We start from the raw sequence: 19,666 nt of genomic DNA on the forward strand, positions 1-19,666 counted from the left end.
TATTTTTCAATTGTCTTTTTTTTTTTTTATAACCAGGGCCAAAGGATGCTATCTGGTGGAAAGGCAGGCCTGGTTTCTGTGGACATTCTAAGGAAAGAGCAAAAGGAGAACAGACGCAGAGAAAAACACAATCAGCCACTTGAAGGTTTCATCAACTTTTCTCTCTTAAGATTTTTTTACACCCATTGATTGAAGAGCTTCATACAGCTTTGCATCTCATTTCAGCTTATCATCTATATTGTCGTATTTTATTTAGTCCTAAAATTAAATAATGAAGTTTCTACATACTTACCCATTCATCCCCTTTGACCAGATGAATCGCGTAACGCTCAGGCGATTTTCAGAGACAAAAGTGGCAAAAGCAGGGATCTGAATTCAGAGAGAAATGAACAGAAAAAGAAAGCTGGTGAAAAAGCGGCAACAGACGAGAAATACGCTCAGTGGGGAAAACGGTAAATGTGCATGATCATTTCAAATATCACAGTTTATGTGATTATATCCACATAAAAAATTATAAAAGTGGTTCAATGGTTTATGTTAAAATGTATGTATAGGTTGGCACAGATCCAGATGCATCACCAGAAACTTAAGGAAGCGCTGCGCGAAGCCCTTAAGCCACTTGAGGATCTTGACCGCATGTTGAGAGAACAGGAAAGAGAAGGCGATCCTATGGCTGCAATGCGCAGGCGTAAAAAGGACCGTGGCACAAAAACACAAGATATTTAACTCAAAGAGAAGAGGACAGGATTCTCCTGTCAAAAAGACCCGGCATGACTCTCCAGACATCTCTCCACCAAAGAGAAGTCGGAAGTACTCTCCGGATGTCTCTCCTCCCAGGACAAGACGTCACGACTCTCCAGATGTCTCTCCTCCCAGGACTAGACCTCACGACTCTCCAGATGTCTCTCCTCCCAGGAGAAGACGTCATGACTCTCCAGATGTCTCTCCTCCCAGGACTAGACCTCATGACTCTCCAGATGTCTCTCCTCCCAAGAGAAGACGCCACGACTCTCCAGATGTCTCTCCTCCCAGGAGAAGACGTCATGACTCTCCAGATGTCTCTCCTCCCAGGACTAGACCTCATGACTCTCCAGATGTCTCTCCTCCCAGGAGAAGACGTCATGACTCTCCAGATGTCTCTCCTCCCAGGAGAAGACGTCACGACTCTCCTGATGTCTCTCCTCCCAGGACTAGACCTCACGACTCTCCAGATGTCTCTCCTCCCAAGAGAAGACGCCACGACTCTCCAGATGTCTCTCCTCCCAGGAGAAGACGTCATGACTCTCCAGATGTCTCTCCTCCCAGGACAAGACGTCACGACTCTCCTGATGTCTCTCCTCCCAGGACTAGACCTCATGACTCTCCAGATGTCTCTCCTCCCAAGAGAAGACGTCATGACTCTCCAGATGTCTCTCCTCCCAGGAGAAGACGTCACGACTCTCCTGATGTCTCTCCTCACAGGACTAGACCTCACGACTCTCCAGATGTCTCTCCTCCCAGGAGAAGAAGTCATGACTCTCCAGATCTCTCTCCTCCCAGGACTAGACATCACAACTCTCCAGATGTCTCTCGTCCCAAGAGAAGACGTCACGACTCTCCTGATGTCTCTCCTCCCAGGAGAAGACGTCACGACTCTCCTGATGTCTCTCCTCCCAGGACTAGACATCACAACTCTCCAGATGTCTCTCCTCCCAAGAGAAGACGTCACGACTCTCCTGATGTCTCTCCTCCCAGGAGAAGACGTCATGACTCTCCAGATGTCTCTCCTCCCAAGAGAAGACGTCACGACTCTCCAGATGTCTCTCCTCCCAGGAGAAGACGCCATGACTCCCCAGACTTGTCACCACCAAGACAGTGTTCAGGAAAGTCAGAAAAAATGCAAAGTAAAGGTCAGTGATCCATTTAAATTGTAAAGTGGAATCTGGTGTGGCATATGAATAAAAGTAAAAAGCAGAGACCCATTTAACATGAGTTTTGAATTGAAATTTATTTTAAAGACATAGCTTGATCTAATAATAAATCTTTAATTTTTGTTCAAAAGGCATTACAAAATGAAAATTAACAAATTAACTGTGTCTTTGTCAGATTCAGCCTCCAACAAAAGCAAGCTCAGCTCATCCTTGTTAAGTAAAAAACGCTCACCGGATCCTCATCGGTCAGCGGTGGCTAAGAAGGGTCAGAATAGACATGATTCAGACTCGGATCCGTCTCCCCCGAGGAAAAGGCCCCTGAAGGGAAACGCCTCAGACTCCGACCAATCTCCCCCAAGGAGGCCCTCAAAAACTAAACGGGGCTCAGACTCTGACCAGTCTCCACCCAGGGGGCAGCCACCGAGTGGAAGGGACTCGGATGGAGATTTGTCACCACCTCGTAGGCCAGGCCAGTCACAGGTAAGCAGACTGTGTTGGAACAAAGATTAATGTCAAATCTGATTTCACTCAAATGTTATATTTTTCAATTGTCTTTTTTTTTTTTATAACCAGGGCCAAAGGATGCTATCTGGTGGAAAGGCAGGCCTGGTTTCTGTGGACATTCTAAGGAAAGAGCAAAAGGAGAACAGACGCAGAGAAAAACACAATCAGCCACTTGAAGGTTTCATCAACTTTTCTCTCTTAAGATTTTTTTACACCCATTGATTGAAGAGCTTCATACAGCTTTGCATCTCATTTCAGCTTATCATCTATATTGTCGTATTTTATTTAGTCCTAAAATTAAATAATGAAGTTTCTACATACTTACCCATTCATCCCCTTTGACCAGATGAATCGCGTAACGCTCAGGCGATTTTCAGAGACAAAAGTGGCAAAAGCAGGGATCTGAATTCAGAGAGAAATGAACAGAAAAAGAAAGCTGGTGAAAAAGCGGCAACAGACGAGAAATACGCTCAGTGGGGAAAACGGTAAATGTGCATGATCATTTCAAATATCACAGTTTATGTGATTATATCCACATAAAAAATTATAAAAGTGGTTCAATGGTTTATGTTAAAATGTATGTATAGGTTGGCACAGATCCAGATGCATCACCAGAAACTTAAGGAAGCGCTGCGCGAAGCCCTTAAGCCACTTGAGGATCTTGACCGCATGTTGAGAGAACAGGAAAGAGAAGGCGATCCTATGGCTGCAATGCGCAGGCGTAAAAAGGACCGTGGCACAAAAACACAAGATGTTTAACATTACATATGTTTTATTTTATTTATGACTTTATTTTATTTCACCAGGTCAATCCTTGTAAGAAGCTTTTAAATAGCAGCAGTTTTGCTTTTGCTACTGTTTGTATTTTTATTTATTTGTATGTTTGTTTTGATTTTTTGTAGAGAAACCTCAATATAAAGGCCCTGCTCCACCTCCAAACCGGTTCAATATTCCACCGGGGTACCGCTGGGACGGAGTTGACAGGTAGAGTTTGTGCATCGGTGACAGAGGAAAACTGTTGAGGACAGAACTGTAGTTTAATATTGAATGTTTTTAATACACACATCAGTTTGTCATTTTGCACATTAATGGTAAAGAAATTGTGATCATTTTTTTCCACGTCTATATTAAATTTGCGCCTAATTGAATGGATTGTCTTTGGCCTTTTAGCTTGTTGTATCATAATTAATAGGGTTATTTTATTTGTGTCTTGCAGGTCAAATGGTTTTGAACAGAAACGCTACCAGAGGATAAAAAGGCTGTGCAGGAAGCGGCCTATAAATGGAGTGTGGAGGATATGTAAAGGCTTTCAGAAAATGATGAATCTGGAGCAGAGCTAAAGAGCACACCTTCTCAACCTTTATGTATAATTTTTATGCTGTTAGAACAACAAGACTAGATGCATCTACGCAGCAAAAGTTCTTTTTTAAATAAACTACATAGAAGAATTTGTTTCACCTTTCCAAACCCTTTTGATACTGTACCATGTGTATCAGATGGAACTGTACAGAAAAATGAAGTGAAGCATGTTCACAATTTTTGTAAGAAGTTATTCACCGTGGAGCAGAAGCTGTTGTGGTTTCAGTGTTTTATTAAAGAATGTTTTTGTAATGCATTGTCCCAAGAGTGTTCAGGCACCTGTAACTTGGATAGCATTTGACATTCAGTCTTTTTAGATAATTTTATACACTTACCACCCATTTTATTAGGCAACAGTAACTCAAATAACCGCTTGTTACAACCAACATATTTTGGTCCTGGACATAGAAATAGAGACATGTCCCTCATGACTCCAAAATGAAACGTAGTGCACAGCAACCAAATGCTGAAAGAGAGTGTCCACAGCTGACTGTCGATGGTATGGTATAGCTGTGAGGGTTTTGTGTACAAGATAAATGCACATTTGAGAGTTCTGTGGTGTAGCTAAAAAAGACTGACCTACAGAGATGTGAAAAAAGCGGCATTCAAATAAGCCATTCCTTGCCATATTAATCAGGGAGTACATACACTGACAGGATGCTGTGACTCTCACAGTGAGGGAATCAGGTTGGGCTCTAATATTTTTTCTAGCAATGTCCGATTCAGTCTAACATCTGTAAAAGTTTTAAGGCACTTTCCACCAGCACTGTCAAAAAGAATTATGGAAGAATGATTTGTAGAATCAAGGAATCGGTGTCCTGGTTGCACATGCTAGACCAATGGCTTAATAACACAACAATGCTATTGCCTTTAATCTGTCACTATCTATGCTATTGATTATGGTGTAATTAGATAAAAAAAATTTTTTTAAAGTGACAGTATTGTGCAATGAATAAAAAGTTTTATTTATAAACTTTTTATTTTTATAAAAAGTATTATTTATTATTAATAATAATTAACCTTACTTCATACTTGCAAATTTGTCGACTGATGCTATAATTAATCTACGTTATCTATTTTTAATTTAAGTTTTAAGTTGGTCTAAGTATCTTAGCACAGCGGAACTCTAGTATCCTTAGTCGGGCGAGTAGGGGGACTTTAAAATGTGACACACTGGACCCCGTTTCATTACGGAATGTTTTTGTTGATGCACTTGGAAGAGTGAATAGATTCAGCGGTACTGGTGTGGTTTAACGCGTAATTGGCGACTAATGCAGAGAAATATTAGCCCTGAAAACTGTTTGTAAAGCCCGCCAGTCTCCTGTGCCATCGTTCTAGTTTAAAATGGCTGACTGGAGTCCGATAGCGAAGGTGTACGACCCGCTGAAAGCTGGTAGCATCGACGGCACAGACGTGGAACCCCATGATCGAGCGGTCTGGAGGGCCATGGGTGCCCGGTACAAGCCCAACAAAGGCGTCGTTGGAGACCCACTGCTCACGCTTTTTGTGTCCCGCTTGAACCCACAGACCACCGAAGATAAACTACACAAAGTGTTCTCTAAGTACGGAGACATCCAGCGGCTCCGGCTGGTCCGGGACATTGTCACGGGTTTCTCCAAAGGATATGCCTTCATTGAGTACAAAGAGGAGCGATCTGTGGTCCGGGCCCGCCGGGACGCCAACAAGCTGGTGGTCGACCAGCATGAAGTGTTCGTGGATTTTGAGCAAGAGAGGACTCTTAAAGGATGGGTGCCGCGGCGGCTCGGCGGCGGGCTTGGAGGGAAAAAGGAATCCGGACAGCTGCGGTTCGGCGGCAGGGACAGGCCTTTCCGTAAACCCATCAATCTCGGGGTAGACCCGGTGCAGGAACGAGGTGGTGGTGGTGGTGGAGGGAGGGAGTGGGACAGACCAAGCGGGAGAGCCAGAGACGATCGGGACCGACACAGAACAGCAGAGTGGGGCAACAGAGGAAGGAGAGATGACCGGGACAGAGGCCGAGAGTGGGATGACCGCAGGCACGGAGACAGGAGCAGGCACCGGGACCGGAGATGAAGCATGTGGCTGCACTTCAGCTTTCAAAGGAGGACAGTGAATGAGTGTGTGACTTGGATAACTGTTTGTGTGAAAGGTTACTTTTTTGTATGCTGATATTCTTCAGATTGTACTGTATGGTAATCAGGACTCTGCCTGTGGCTGTCATATTCAGTTCTTCTCAGGGAAGTCTCAGGAATGACAAAGTAGGGTTGTTGTGTTTTGTTGGGGTTTTTTTTTTTTTTTACAAGTCTTTATTCTAGCGAAAAAATTACAATACGGGTGGTGTCCAGCCAAATGAGACTTACATCCATCATGTCAAACATGAGCGCCAGCAGCCAGAATCACTGCTTAAGAGTCCAATTGGATTGCTTTGGGAAATCGGAACTGTACTTTTATACAGTTATCATAAATATTATTACCCCACATATACAATTCAAATTTTATTTCTTGCAATTTAAGTCTCAACAGACTTTTTTCCCCATTTACTACAGAATGTTGTTTATCATTTAGATAAACTGAGACAAACAAAACTGCATTTCTTTTTCTGATATTAAGATATTCCAGGGATTAAATGCATAGTTAAACTTCTTTTCACTGACAGAAAGGGAAGTTTCGCTGGTCCGGCCCACTCAAGGTCAAAGGCTATATGTGACTCACAATGTAAAATGAGTTTGCAGTTTTGTTTTGTTTTTAAAAAAGCATAAGTTTAAGAGCACATTGTCAGCCCCATTTCTTTTTAAAAAATGTAAATCAGATTATATCATAAACAATAAAATTCGTCATTGTTTTGAAATCTAAGGTGTTACTGTTTGTCAAAGTGTTGCAACATGTTTAAGATTTCCCAAGTTGGGTAGTTTTCCAGTGTAGCCTCATGTGACCCCTGTTTTCAGAGTTGGTAATGATGTGTTGTGCAAGATTTATACTTGAGGGAAGAAAACTCAGTATTCAAACACATTTACTCCTTTTTCCATATACATGCAACTCAGGAATTTGAATCAAATGCTTACTCAGCTCTTACTCAGCCATCTGATCCTCGGTCCTGCCCAGTGAGGTCAATCAGCTTTCGGTTATGGGTCACTGGGTGGATTCTTAAACTGTGCACAAGTATTTCTGAAGTCATCAATATGAAAGATGACGGGAAATTAATCTCTTATTTCATTAAAAGGTAATTCTCTAATGTACCAGAAAAAAACAAGAGGCAGAACTGACTTTTATTTCCAAGTATGTTCTGAGTAGTAAGCTGTCAATTGTAGTGTTATTTATACGAAGAGACAATGAAGTTAGTGCAAACACATATACGTCAAACACACTGAAAACTGAGGCTTTTTTCCACTGGTTTGTGTTTATTACTGTATGATTATTGGGAATACATGCTGGGACAAGACAAATTTCAAGCATTTGTTAAATATGACTTTGACATTTAATATTAATCATGCATGTATGCAAACATGCAAGATGATTTCCACTGCCACTTAGAAGTCATGCTTAGCTGGTCTTTGCCTTCCACCGTACCCGACATTCACGATGGGCCAGCCTGGGTAAGTCTCTCTTTGGACCGTGCTGAAGTTGATCCTGTGAATCAGAAGAATCAGAGCACGCAGACACAGAGTAGCTGCTCCCTACATGAAGGACACTGTGATGATGATAAACCTGCTCTCACCTGAACGCAGGGTTAATGCCAATGTTGTCAGGCTGCGGGAAAGCAGGTGTCCGCCTCCTGTGGCAGGAGGATGGGGGAGGGAAGTCTTTCTGATACTGAGACTGCATCTGGGCTGTTTCCTGTTCGTTTTTTGCTGCTGCTGACATGTGATCACGGTTGCCTTCTTGCTCATTCCCTCTCACTTCTCTGTCCTCGCGTCTGTTTCCTCTTCCTGTTTATCATGAGGATGCAGGAGGAGAATGGTGAGATTCCTGTTGTGTGTTACAGCCTGCTGAAGGGTAATCAGAACTTTGCTAAAGGCAGAATTTCATCAACAGTAATCACACTTTCCATAAATAAACTTTCTTACTTTCTTGATCATACTACATGTATTACACTATTTGCTTTTTTCATTTTAATCTTGAGAGAATAATACTTTATACATAAATGAGATGAAATGTTCTTATGAATATAAATCATTTGCTTTGGATGTCGCAGAGCTGTGTGAAGGACACGGGAACACATACACAAATAATTACTGCTGAGGGCAATCCAATCCTGTGTCTGTGAGTAAGAGTGGCAGGAATTTCACTGCACAGCAGAGAAAACAATATCACTCCTCCAGATGCTCTGTGTCTATAACAGCATTTTCACATTTAACCTTATATGGTCTTTCTTATGTTCTATTTGAGGTATTAAATACTTTATTACAGTGTTTTTCAGTTTAATGGCAGTGTAGGGTTTTTTTTAATCTAAGCTTTAATCACAAAATCACCTTTATAATCTCTACCATCTCTGCCTTCTCACTCATAGCACACTGCCCAAACCATTTCCAAGACACACACATGCACTGAACAGAAAGCCACAGCCTTGCGTGCCATCATAAATGAGTCTTATCTTTATACAGACATGATGAGTTTACTCTCTAGGGTGAGCCAAGTCTGTTGACCTTTGCCTGGATCTTGGTCTGGGATAGGCCTGAAGCAGAAAGCCTCACGTGATGTGGTCTCCATCTTAGCAGGTGTGTCCGGGTAGAGGAGGAATCCTAAAAAGGGTGAAATGTAGACTGTTGACTCTTGTTCCCCTTTTTTAACCCACTACTTTGGAGTGATTCCAGTTAAATCAAATCAAATCAAATCACTTTTATTGTCACATCACATGTGCAGGTACATTGGTACAGCACATGTGAGTGAAATTCTTGTGTGCGAGCTTCACAAGCAACAGAGTTGTGCAAAATACAATAATGTAAACAAGCAAAACACAAGAATGGCTACATCTGAAACTAATAAATATATGTACAATATATAATAGTATATGCATTTCTGGATGTGTATACTAAATATTTTCCTACGTGTGTGTGTGTGTGTGTGTGTGTGTGTGTGTGTGTGTGTGTGTGTGTGTACACATATTTTACAAGTTTCACAGTTTCTGAAATCTTTCCAGTTAGGTCTCTTTTTCACAGCTTGTTTACTTTGCATATAAATTCTATAAAATATGCGTAATGGCAGTGACAATTAATCATTCACACAGACCTGATTTTTGTGACAACAAAACAAAGTTTTATTTCTGTCTGTTTATTTAGTGATGTGCACCGAGATTAAAGCGAGATCAGAAATAATGACGGTAATTTTGAATCCTTTTGTTATTTCTTGACTAGGACATTGTTTCTATTTCTGTTTTACTCTTTTCAGTGTTTATAACTTTTCAGTGTTTATAACAGTGTTTATAACAATTGTTGATTTGTTCTGTTCTCATTGTATGACGAATTATGATGGCTGTTTGGTAGCCGTTTGCATACTATGCATACTCTCTCTCTCTCTTCATATGTGTGTGTGTGTGTGTGTGCAACAGCTTTATGTTAATGTACAAATATGTTTATGTGGTTTCCATGGTTTTTGCATCTTCTTTAAGTGCGCGTCAGTCCATCTCGGAAATCGACAAGACTGGTAAGCTCTCAACTTGCTCTCCGTCTGATATGATCAGGGTTTTTTGTGTGTTTTCTTGAGGTTTTGCGACGCTGCGTGTTAAAGGCCTAGCAGCCGTCATTTAGCCAATGTGAGCCACTCTGTAAGAGCAGGTGGGAGGGAACAGCTGCTTCTGTTGTAAACGTGCTTCCGACTTGGAAATTTCCTCGGTCGAGTGGGTTATCTGGCATTTCCCCTCTTGAGTTTTCTAAACACTAATTTTTGTCGATATTTTAAGTTTGTTAGTTGGACAGAGTTAAATTAGATGTCGAAAGTTACTCTTGTCTACTGGTGTTTGTTATTTAAAAGGAATCTGACAAGATGATTCAAATAAAAACAAACGGTCAAAAACTAATATTTGGCTCTCACTTATGCTAGTCTGTTTTTGAATGTAAACAAATCATCCAATCTAACACAATTTCTGATACTTGTTTGCTGAAAGTTTAGGCGATGGTATGAGGGCAGTGTTTAATATAGCGTTATTTAACTATAAGCTATAAGAGACTTAGAGCTTTTTATTGTCATTGTGCAGTTTTTTGCACAGCGAAATTGGGTATAATCTGTTAATGTGGCTTTTGTATTTAGTTGTTGTTGTCCAAACTCACTGTACTGCTACCTAACCAGTGTAGGATTGATGTAGTATTTAAGTTTTCTTTCCCTTTCCCTTTTTCCAAAATAACAATGAGTTGTTGTTGTTTTTTTTGTTTTGTTTTGTTTTCAGTTCATAAACGTATGTGTCTATGTTCCTAATGCAGCTATGAACAATGACCATAGTTGACAGATCTTCAGAAAAGTCTGACCACGAGTCAGCCGGACTCGGACCTGGAGCTGCTGTGTACAACAGTACACCCTCCTCTGAGGACCAGCCCAAGGACCAAGGGGCTGGTCCTCAGAGTACACCCTCCTCTGAGGACCAGCCCAAGGACCAAGGGGCTGGTCCTCAGAGTACACCCTCCTCTGAGGACCAGCCCAAGGACCAAGGTCAGAGCAAAGCCTGGCTTTTTTTCAAAATGTCTTTTTAAGCTGTTTGAAGATTTTTATTGTCAGACAGAATAGTTTTCCAACCAGTTTTAGCAAATATGGAACCACACTTTTTAGCCATTATTTACCCATATTTGTCAGAATTGGTTTTAGTAACGTACAGCTAATCTTTTTGCTTCTGCTTTCACACAAGTTTGACAACTGCTTTTGTGGGTGTTGTGTTGCTGCTTCCCTTCTCCGTTCATTCATCCAGTTATGTAATGCATCCAGCTTTGCATGATCAGTCACTTCAGCTCGTGATGCAATTGCTGTTTTTATATAAAGACCGGCAGCCCAACTTGTTTAGCAGAAACAAAGGAGAAGGCAAATTGTCCTATCTTTCTTCCTGAGGCTGTTTAGGAGTTTTTCACAGTGGCCAGAATCACATTATATAACTGTTAATAGTTGTAGCTATTACTGTGATGTCCTGACATGACTTTGCCATGTGCCAGTGTGTGGTTGTATAAGTAAGGTGGCATTAAATTATCTCCTTTTTAAAATGTATTGAAACAGATTTTTAGTAATAATTGTGGCTCTGTGTGTCAGTGATCAACAGTGGCGATGGAATTGACTTGCCCCAGAAGGTGCTGTTCTCACCAGATCGGCTCAGCCTAAATTGGGCCCAGGTTCACCTCATTGGTGCAGGCCTCCAGAACATGGGGAACACCTGCTTCCTCAACTCAGCCCTGCAGTGTCTCAGCTACACCCCTCCTTTAGCAAACTACATGCTGACGCGGGAGCACTCCAAAACATGTACGTTTATTTCACCAACAGTGGTGTTACGCAGTCCTGCGCTGATTCTCACATTGTATCACTCCTTACTCACTCAGTATTTTGTCTCTGTCTCTGCTGCAGGTCATGAGCCAGGGTTCTGTATGATGTGTACCATGCAAAACCACATCATTCAGGTTTTTACCAACTCTGGGAATGTCATTAAGCCCATTGGTGTACTCAATGAGCTTGGGTGTAAGTGGATGACTGTTGTTGCTGTGCTCTGTGCAAAGTGTTTACCTATATTTTAATGATAGGAGGCGCTGTGTGACTGTTTACCTTTTGTAATTTTGGAGGGAAATAATCTGGAGGGATTTTGAATTCTGTTTTTAAATAAGTGTAAACTTGCATTTAACTGTGGTATCCTTTACAATAATTCACCTCCTGCTTTGTTTTTTGGTTCTGTTTTTCCTCGGTCCCCTCACACAGGGATTGCAAACCACTTCCGCTATGGAAGCCAGGAAGATGCTCATGAATTCCTGCGGTGCACAGTGGATGCTATGCAAAGGTCCTGCTTACCTGGAACCAAGTGAGTGTCATTTTACATTGCATGCATTCTAAACAAGTTAAACACACAAAAATATTTTTACTTGGGCTTGACAGTGTTTGCACTTTATTATGTAGTAAGATCCATAATTAGCTACGTAGAGGTAACACCGTGACAGTAGGAGAATATGAAATAAATCCTTTATCCTGTTTTTCAGGAAGTGCAGTTTATACTAGTTCCTTTTAACTATTAATGCTTCAATTGCTGAGAGTATTTTTCAGAAATGCAGATTCCTCAGTCTCTTGCCTGACTGACACCTCAGTTTACATACTAGGCAAGCCACTTGATATAATACCTCATTATTATATCAAGTTTTTTAATGAACTTGACTGCTCCAACACAGAAAGTATTCTTACACTGGGTGTGGTAGCTTGTTTTGGTAACAGGGCTTGAAAAGATCAGAAGCGGCTTAAACGTGTAGTAAAACAGGTGTCTGGGATTATGGCAGAGAGCTGCCAGACTTAGTGTCTAGTATAGATTTCTTCTGAGGCAACAGGGTAAGCAGTGTGAGCAGGAGCACTCAACCCCTCAGGTCATCTCTTATTCACCCTAATGGCATTAGTGCTATTATTGCAGCAGCAAAATTCAGAAAATCCAGGTTTTTCTATGTGTTACTATAGAGCTTCGAAGTCTATGTGCACATTTAACCAAAACTACACGTTTAACAGATGCACTGGGCTGAGTGTTGTGCTTCTTGTTAGACTCCTAAAAATAATTTATTAATTCATTTATTTTTTTAAGAACCTAAAGTGTCAATTCTCATCAAATCAATTCTTCCCGTGTAGCAGCAGATGGCCTCTTAAGTAATTAATCGTGCTCCAATTCCTCCTATTGTCTTTTCTGCTACTTGAATACTGTAAAGTGATTGTCTGGTTCCAAAATGCTAAAAAATAAATGGTCAGTCAGTTAACTGTTGCACTGTCCTTATTAGTTAACTTTTGTGCTTTATCTTTTTATTATAGATTGGACAGGCAAACGCAGGCAACCTCTTTCATCCATCAAGTGTTTGGCGGGTACCTAAGATCCAGAGGTAAGTCACTGTTTTTTAAGGTTTGATTTATTTTTCTTTTATTTGCCTTTTTATGTCTTACAGCTTGTGTGATACTCATAGCACTGATTTCTGTTTCAGTTAAATGTTTAAACTGCAAAGCTGTCTCAGATACATTTGACCCTTTTCTGGATGTCACTCTGGAAATTAAGGTAATTGGACAACATTCAAAGTGACGTTGCTACTATGTATTCTCTGCATTATGGAGTGTGAGGTTTTTCCTCTCTCTCTCTGTTCATATAGACTGCTCCAAATGTCTCCAAAGCTCTGGAGCAGTTTGTCAAGCCAGAACAGCTGGGTGGTGAAAATGCTTATAAATGCACCAAGTAAGTCAAAGAGATGCCAAACCATGATGAGTTTTAGTGTTTAGGTGTGATTTTTGTCAACAAGCTGAATGTTTGTTTCCTTCAGGTGCAACAAAATGGTAACGGCCTCAAAAAGATTTACAATCCATCGCAGCGCCAATGTGCTCACCATCTCACTCAAACGCTTTGCAGACTTCAGTGGAGGCAAAATCACAAAGGCAAATGGCCAATAGTGTCTGCTTAAGTCATAAAGATACATGACAGATGCTTTGTTTTATTATAAAACAGGATATTTGCATGTAATGTTTGAATTTTTTTGTTTGGTGGTCATCAGGATGTGAAGTATTTGGAGCATCTGGATCTGCGGCCCTTCATGTCGCAGTCCCACGGGGAGCCCCAGCTCTACAGGCTGTATGCTGTGCTGGTTCACTCTGGATTGAGTTGTCATACTGGACACTATTTCTGCTATATTAAGGTACTGGCTGTGCCCGAATCTGTTTGAATGCTGCTGTTGCGTAGTACAAACAAACAAACACCATAAACAACACATTTCAGCAGAAAACTACTTTGTATGCATTGAAAGAAAGAAAAAAAAGACCCCTATATAACCATAAGATTCTTCTTTTTAGCTCAAATTCAATTCAGAAACTGAATCTGCTGTGTCACATCTCTCTCATTCTGTCTCACAGGCCAGCAATGAGCAGTGGTTTCAGATGAATGACTCGTCCGTGTCAGTCAGTGACATTAGCACTGTTCTCAACCAGCAGGCCTATGTCCTCTTCTACATCAAGTGAGTAAACATCGGTATTTTTAAACATTCTAGGCTTATTCCTTCAGTAGAACTTTTCCCATCATTATTTAATAATGTAGACATGTTTATTCTCACTTTTCTTGTAGAAAATGTATTATTATAACCTAATGTTATAATGTTGATGCTTTGTCATGGTTAATATTCTTTTTTCCATGTCATCAGGTGCACAGATGTGGGAAAAACTGGGGACTACAGCCACTTGAACCATAACGCTGGCATATCTGGTCAGGCATCTCCCCAGCCGGTGGTGAGCCCACGCACCATCACCACCATGCCTCACAACAGTGTTGGCTTCATAGGTCCCCAGCTGCCACCACACATGAACAAGGTACTTCCTCACCTGAGGGTACTGATAATGTTGTTGTTTTTGTTAAACCCAGTGTTTCATGCAAAACACATTTGTACCTTTCAATTGTGTCTGTTTGAAAAGAATGAAATGATATCATATATTCCTTATTGGCCTACATTTGTACAAAATTCCAAATTATATACACAAAGTCATAGAAATCACTGCTCCAATTGGTCATCATGATTTTAATATTCTCTTTTTCCATAACAATGAAATACGCCTTGGACAAATATGACACGTCAATATTTCATTAGTGTTGTCACATCACATCCTGTAAGCATCGTCTGTCTGTGTCCTTTCTCTGGAAATTAATATTTCCAGCCAATATAGGCAATCCATCAACATGGCTGGAGAGTTGGTAGTTATATGCAGTCTGTATAAGTGTGGTTAATCCAATGAAGATTTGTAAGGAGATGGCAGTTACTGTGAATTTACAGCAGTTACACAGTGATTAGTAATAAACAGAGCCAGTGAGAGTGAGTGGATATAAGAAAGTCAGTGACTCAGGTGTGTCGATTGGTTCTGTTTGTGAGACTGGAGGAGACGTAGAAATCTTTTGTTTTAAATCTTAGTTAGGAAGATTCCTGTTTGAAAACAAGCACTTTTTGTGAGAAATACAAGAAGTACATCTGCAGAAAGCACACAGTTACATTCTGTCCATCATGTGGACAAAATCGAAAATGTTGAGCATTGAAAAACTGAGAACGTTGGGCAAGTTCAAAATACGTGTTTGTAAGAACGAAAAACCAAATTGTTCCTAAAATAGTTATGGAAAGTCACTGTTGTATGTCTGTGTTCTACATATTTATCTGATGGAAAATAAAGGTGCTATTGTTTTATTGCAGTTTCTTGACAATTCTGAGTGGATTTACACAGTATGGGTCAAAATGACCCGCAACAAAATCAATGTCACTTTTTTGTTTTTCAACATAATACAAGGGTTAATTTCCAAAACTTCCATATGATCTTCAATTTGTAGCAGATCCACTATCACACAGCAGCTGGAGCAGTTTCAAATGGAGGTCAGTCCACTGCTGCCACCTGTGGCCAAATACCATAGCCCACTACTAGATTAACTTGCTATGATGACATTGAGTAGAGGCTGAGTGGCTGCACTTACCCCTGGTACATCCAAATCTACCCACAAACATGTTGAAAGATGCAATGGCAGCAATGTGGCTTGTCAACACTGAAAACAATCAGTAAGCAAAGACATCAGGGATCACTTTTTTCTGTTTATTTAACATGCACAACATTTGTAGTCGCCTTCTGCACAGGGGAAGTCCACACACACTGTGTGGTACCACTTTCCACAGAAGGTGCATTCAATCTACAAGACTGAATGAGAAAGTCAGGGTCATTGTCTGACTGTTTATTACTAATCACTGTGTAACTGCTGTACATTCACAGTAACTGCCATCTCCTTACAAATGTTTATTAGATTAACCACACTTATACAGACTGTATATAACAACCAACTCTAAAATGTTTGTTCGCAGAGAAAAGACACAGACTACGGTAACGACATGTGATGTTACAAAACTAGTGAAATATTAGTGTCATTTCATTCATTTCAAAGGTTTATTTGCATGACGCACAAACAGACACAATTGAAAGGTACAAATGTATTGTGCATGAAACGAATTCAGACGTGCTGCAGATGTGTGTCACAAGTTGATCTGGCTGTAGGCTGTGGCACTTGGCCAGTGGTGGCACTGGTTGACTCGAGTCCATGTTAGTGCACACAAAGTAAACTGCTCGCTTTAGTTGTGAAGCAAAAACGCTGAATTCGGAGAAACAAACCGTGTGAGGGGAACGATAACGACAACAAGAGTCTCCCGATCGTTTACTCTTGTTGTCCTGTGAACAACATCGGCATGGTGTTAATTGTTTGCTGTTTTCGCGATCGCGTCGCGCATGAGGATAACCCTAGGTAAACTCGCCACATTTTTAAACATTTTGTTGTTCAACAGCATCAAGACTGACGGAGTGTGTTTGAGATAACCTCACAAGTGTCACAGATGACACATTTGGCGTTTTTTTGCTAGTCTGTAGGTAGCAGCTCCTGAAACGGAAGTCTGCCACACATCTGTTCGACTAACGCCAGTTGATCTAAACGCCAGTAGATCTGGAACACCGGCAGCCTCGCCTCTGTCAGTGCGCCTCAGGGCGGCTGTGGCTACAATTTAGCTTGCCATCACCAGTGTGTGTGAATGGGTGGATGACTGAACGTGTAAAGTGCTTTGGGGTCCTTAGGGACTAAGTAAAGCGCTATACAAATACAGGCCATTTACTTAATGCTGAAATCTAATCTATTGTATTAAATGGGTATGCTTGTAGTTTGGGTAATTTTGTTATGTCAACAAGTTCTGTTTTAAAACTTAATCTCTTGTTAACTGTTCAGATTGCTGAGGTGATTGATGATCGACCTGAGGAAGTGAAACAGATGGAAGTTTTTAGGACCAGCAACAGATGGAAAGCAATTGGAGGTAAATAAGAAGTCACAGAAGTAGGGGGGGATTTGTGCAATATTAAGTTAAGACTGTTGTTTACTATAGTTTTACTTCCTCTCCTAAAAGTGGATCAAAATGATGACACAGAGGAAGGAAATGGAAAAGAACATCAAAATACAGAGGCTGGCTCATTAAGCAGAGGTCGACATGACTCACCCGAGTTGTCTTCAAAGAGAAGAGGACAGGATTCTCCTGTCAAAAAGACCCGGCATGACTCTCCAGACATCTCTCCACCAAAGAGAAGTCGGAAGTACTCTCCGGATGTCTCTCCTCCCAGGACAAGACGTCACGACTCTCCAGATGTCTCTCCTCCCAGGACTAGACCTCACAACTCTCCAGATGTCTCTCCTCCCAGGAGAAGACGTCATGACTCTCCAGATGTCTCTCCTCCCAGGACTAGACCTCATGACTCTCCAGATGTCTCTCCTCCCAAGAGAAGACGCCACGACTCTCCAGATGTCTCTCCTCCCAGGAGAAGACGTCATGACTCTCCAGATGTCTCTCCTCCCAGGACTAGACCTCATGACTCTCCAGATGTCTCTCCTCCCAGGAGAAGACGTCATGACTCTCCAGATGTCTCTCCTCCCAGGACAAGACGTCACGACTCTCCTGATGTCTCTCCTCCCAGGACTAGACCTCACGACTCTCCAGATGTCTCTCCTCCCAAGAGAAGACGCCACGACTCTCCAGATGTCTCTCCTCCCAGGAGAAGACGTCATGACTCTCCAGATGTCTCTCCTCCCAGGACAAGACGTCACGACTCTCCTGATGTCTCTCCTCCCAGGACTAGACCTCACGACTCTCCAGATGTCTCTCCTCCCAAGAGAAGACGTCATGACTCTCCAGATGTCTCTCCTCACAGGACTAGACCTCACGACTCTCCAGATGTCTCTCCTCCCAGGAGAAGACGTCACGACTCTCCTGATGTCTCTCCTCACAGGACTAGACCTCACGACTCTCCAGATGTCTCTCCTCCCAGGAGAAGAAGTCATGACTCTCCAGATCTCTCTCCTCCCAGGACTAGACATCACAACTCTCCAGATGTCTCTCCTCCCAAGAGAAGACGTCACGACTCTCCTGATGTCTCTCCTCCCAGGAGAAGACGTCACGACTCTCCTGATGTCTCTCCTCCCAGGAGAAGACGTCATGACTCTCCAGATGTCTCTCCTCCCAGGAGAAGACGTCACGGCTCTCCAGATGTCTCTCCTCCCAGGAGAAGACGCCATGACTCCCCAGACTTGTCACCACCAAGACAGTGTTCAGGAAAGTCAGAAAAAATGCAAAGTAAAGGTGAGTGATCCATTTAAATTGTAAAGTGGAATCTGGTGTGGCATATGAATAAAAGTAAAAAGCAGAGACCCATTTAACATGAGTTTTGAATTGAAATTTATTTTAAAGACATAGCTTGATCTAATAATAAATCTTTAATTTTTGTTCAAAAGGCATTACAAAATGAAAATTAACAAATTAACTGTGTCTTTGTCAGATTCAGCCTCCAACAAAAGCAAGCTCAGCTCATCCTTGTTAAGTAAAAAACGCTCACCGGATCCTCATCGGTCAGCGGTGGCTAAGAAGGGTCAGAATAGACATGATTCAGACTCGGATCCGTCTCCCCCGAGGAAAAGGCCCCTGAAGGGAAACGCCTCAGACTCCGACCAATCTCCCCCAAGGAGGCCCTCAAAAACTAAACGGGGCTCAGACTCTGACCAGTCTCCACCCAGGGGGCAGCCACCGAGTGGAAGGGACTCGGATGGAGATTTGTCACCACCTCGTAGGCCAGGCCAGTCACAGGTAAGCAGACTGTGTTGGAACAAAGATTAATGTCAAATCTGATTTCACTCAAATGTTATATTTTTCAATTGTCTTTTTTTTTTTATAACCAGGGCCAAAGGATGCTATCTGGTGGAAAGGCAGGCCTGGTTTCTGTGGACATTCTAAGGAAAGAGCAAAAGGAGAACAGACGCAGAGAAAAACACAATCAGCCACTTGAAGGTTTCATCAACTTTTCTCTCTTAAGATTTTTTTACACCCATTGATTGAAGAGCTTCATACAGCTTTGCATCTCATTTCAGCTTATCATCTATATTGTCGTATTTTATTTAGTCCTAAAATTAAATAATGAAGTTTCTACATACTTACCCATTCATCCCCTTTGACCAGATGAATCGCGTAACGCTCAGGCGATTTTCAGAGACAAAAGTGGCAAAAGCAGGGATCTGAATTCAGAGAGAAATGAACAGAAAAAGAAAGCTGGTGAAAAAGCGGCAACAGACGAGAAATACGCTCAGTGGGGAAAACGGTAAATGTGCATGATCATTTCAAATATCACAGTTTATGTGATTATATCCACATAAAAAATTATAAAAGTGGTTCAATGGTTTATGTTAAAATGTATGTATAGGTTGGCACAGATCCAGATGCATCACCAGAAACTTAAGGAAGCGCTGCGCGAAGCCCTTAAGCCACTTGAGGATCTTGACCGCATGTTGAGAGAACAGGAAAGAGAAGGCGATCCTATGGCTGCAATGCGCAGGCGTAAAAAGGACCGTGGCACAAAAACACAAGATATTTAACTCAAAGAGAAGAGGACAGGATTCTCCTGTCAAAAAGACCCGGCATGACTCTCCAGACATCTCTCCACCAAAGAGAAGTCGGAAGTACTCTCCGGATGTCTCTCCTCCCAGGACAAGACGTCACGACTCTCCAGATGTCTCTCCTCCCAGGACTAGACCTCACGACTCTCCAGATGTCTCTCCTCCCAGGAGAAGACGTCATGACTCTCCAGATGTCTCTCCTCCCAGGACTAGACCTCATGACTCTCCAGATGTCTCTCCTCCCAAGAGAAGACGCCACGACTCTCCAGATGTCTCTCCTCCCAGGAGAAGACGTCAT

The 19,666-nt window shown here is 41.8% G+C and overlaps 2 protein-coding genes and 1 pseudogene across 5 annotated transcripts; all 3 read left to right on the plus strand.

Moving 5' to 3' along the window:
- The first annotated feature begins 385 nt into the window (after positions 1-385).
- LOC146565694 (uncharacterized) lies at positions 386-4,025 on the plus strand (annotated as a pseudogene). The gene is made up of 8 exons (XR_014894228.1): positions 386-452; positions 645-1,889; positions 2,086-2,390; positions 2,484-2,592; positions 2,761-2,899; positions 3,002-3,167; positions 3,319-3,398; positions 3,631-4,025. The product of XR_014894228.1 is annotated as an uncharacterized LOC146565694 (transcript).
- Positions 4,026-4,967: 942 nt separating this feature from the next.
- LOC146565695 (U11/U12 small nuclear ribonucleoprotein 35 kDa protein-like) lies at positions 4,968-6,605 on the plus strand. Its single transcript, XM_085289023.1, has one exon. The coding sequence runs from the start codon at positions 5,118-5,120 to the stop codon at positions 5,823-5,825; it is 708 nt and encodes a 235-aa protein (XP_085145149.1). The 5' UTR covers positions 4,968-5,117; the 3' UTR covers positions 5,826-6,605.
- A 2,769-nt stretch (positions 6,606-9,374) lies between these two features.
- LOC146565696 (uncharacterized) lies at positions 9,375-19,358 on the plus strand. 3 transcript variants are annotated; one of them, XM_085289026.1, is made up of 18 exons: positions 9,375-9,392; positions 10,166-10,391; positions 10,977-11,183; positions 11,286-11,396; positions 11,631-11,730; positions 12,711-12,778; positions 12,878-12,948; positions 13,040-13,122; positions 13,208-13,319; positions 13,436-13,576; positions 13,791-13,891; positions 14,075-14,240; positions 16,666-16,750; positions 16,841-18,064; positions 18,261-18,565; positions 18,658-18,766; positions 18,935-19,073; positions 19,176-19,358. In XM_085289026.1, exons 2-18 carry the CDS (start codon positions 10,175-10,177, stop codon positions 19,345-19,347), a joined length of 3,411 nt encoding a protein of 1,136 aa, XP_085145152.1. In that variant the 5' UTR covers positions 9,375-9,392; positions 10,166-10,174; the 3' UTR covers positions 19,348-19,358. The 3 variants fall into 3 exon arrangements, with proteins under 3 accessions (XP_085145152.1, XP_085145153.1, XP_085145150.1); XM_085289027.1 differs by lacking the exon at positions 9,375-9,392 and having other exon boundaries at positions 9,798-10,391; positions 14,075-14,159; XM_085289024.1 differs by lacking the exon at positions 9,375-9,392 and having other exon boundaries at positions 9,800-10,391.
- The last annotated feature ends 308 nt before the right edge of the window (positions 19,359-19,666 follow it).

This window comes from Mchenga conophoros, linkage group LG10, assembly GCF_057382185.1.
Source record: "Mchenga conophoros isolate Kocher_MC1m ecotype Shallow Benthic linkage group LG10, M_conophoros_male_GT1.1, whole genome shotgun sequence".
Taxonomy (NCBI): Eukaryota; Metazoa; Chordata; class Actinopteri; order Cichliformes; family Cichlidae; genus Mchenga; species Mchenga conophoros.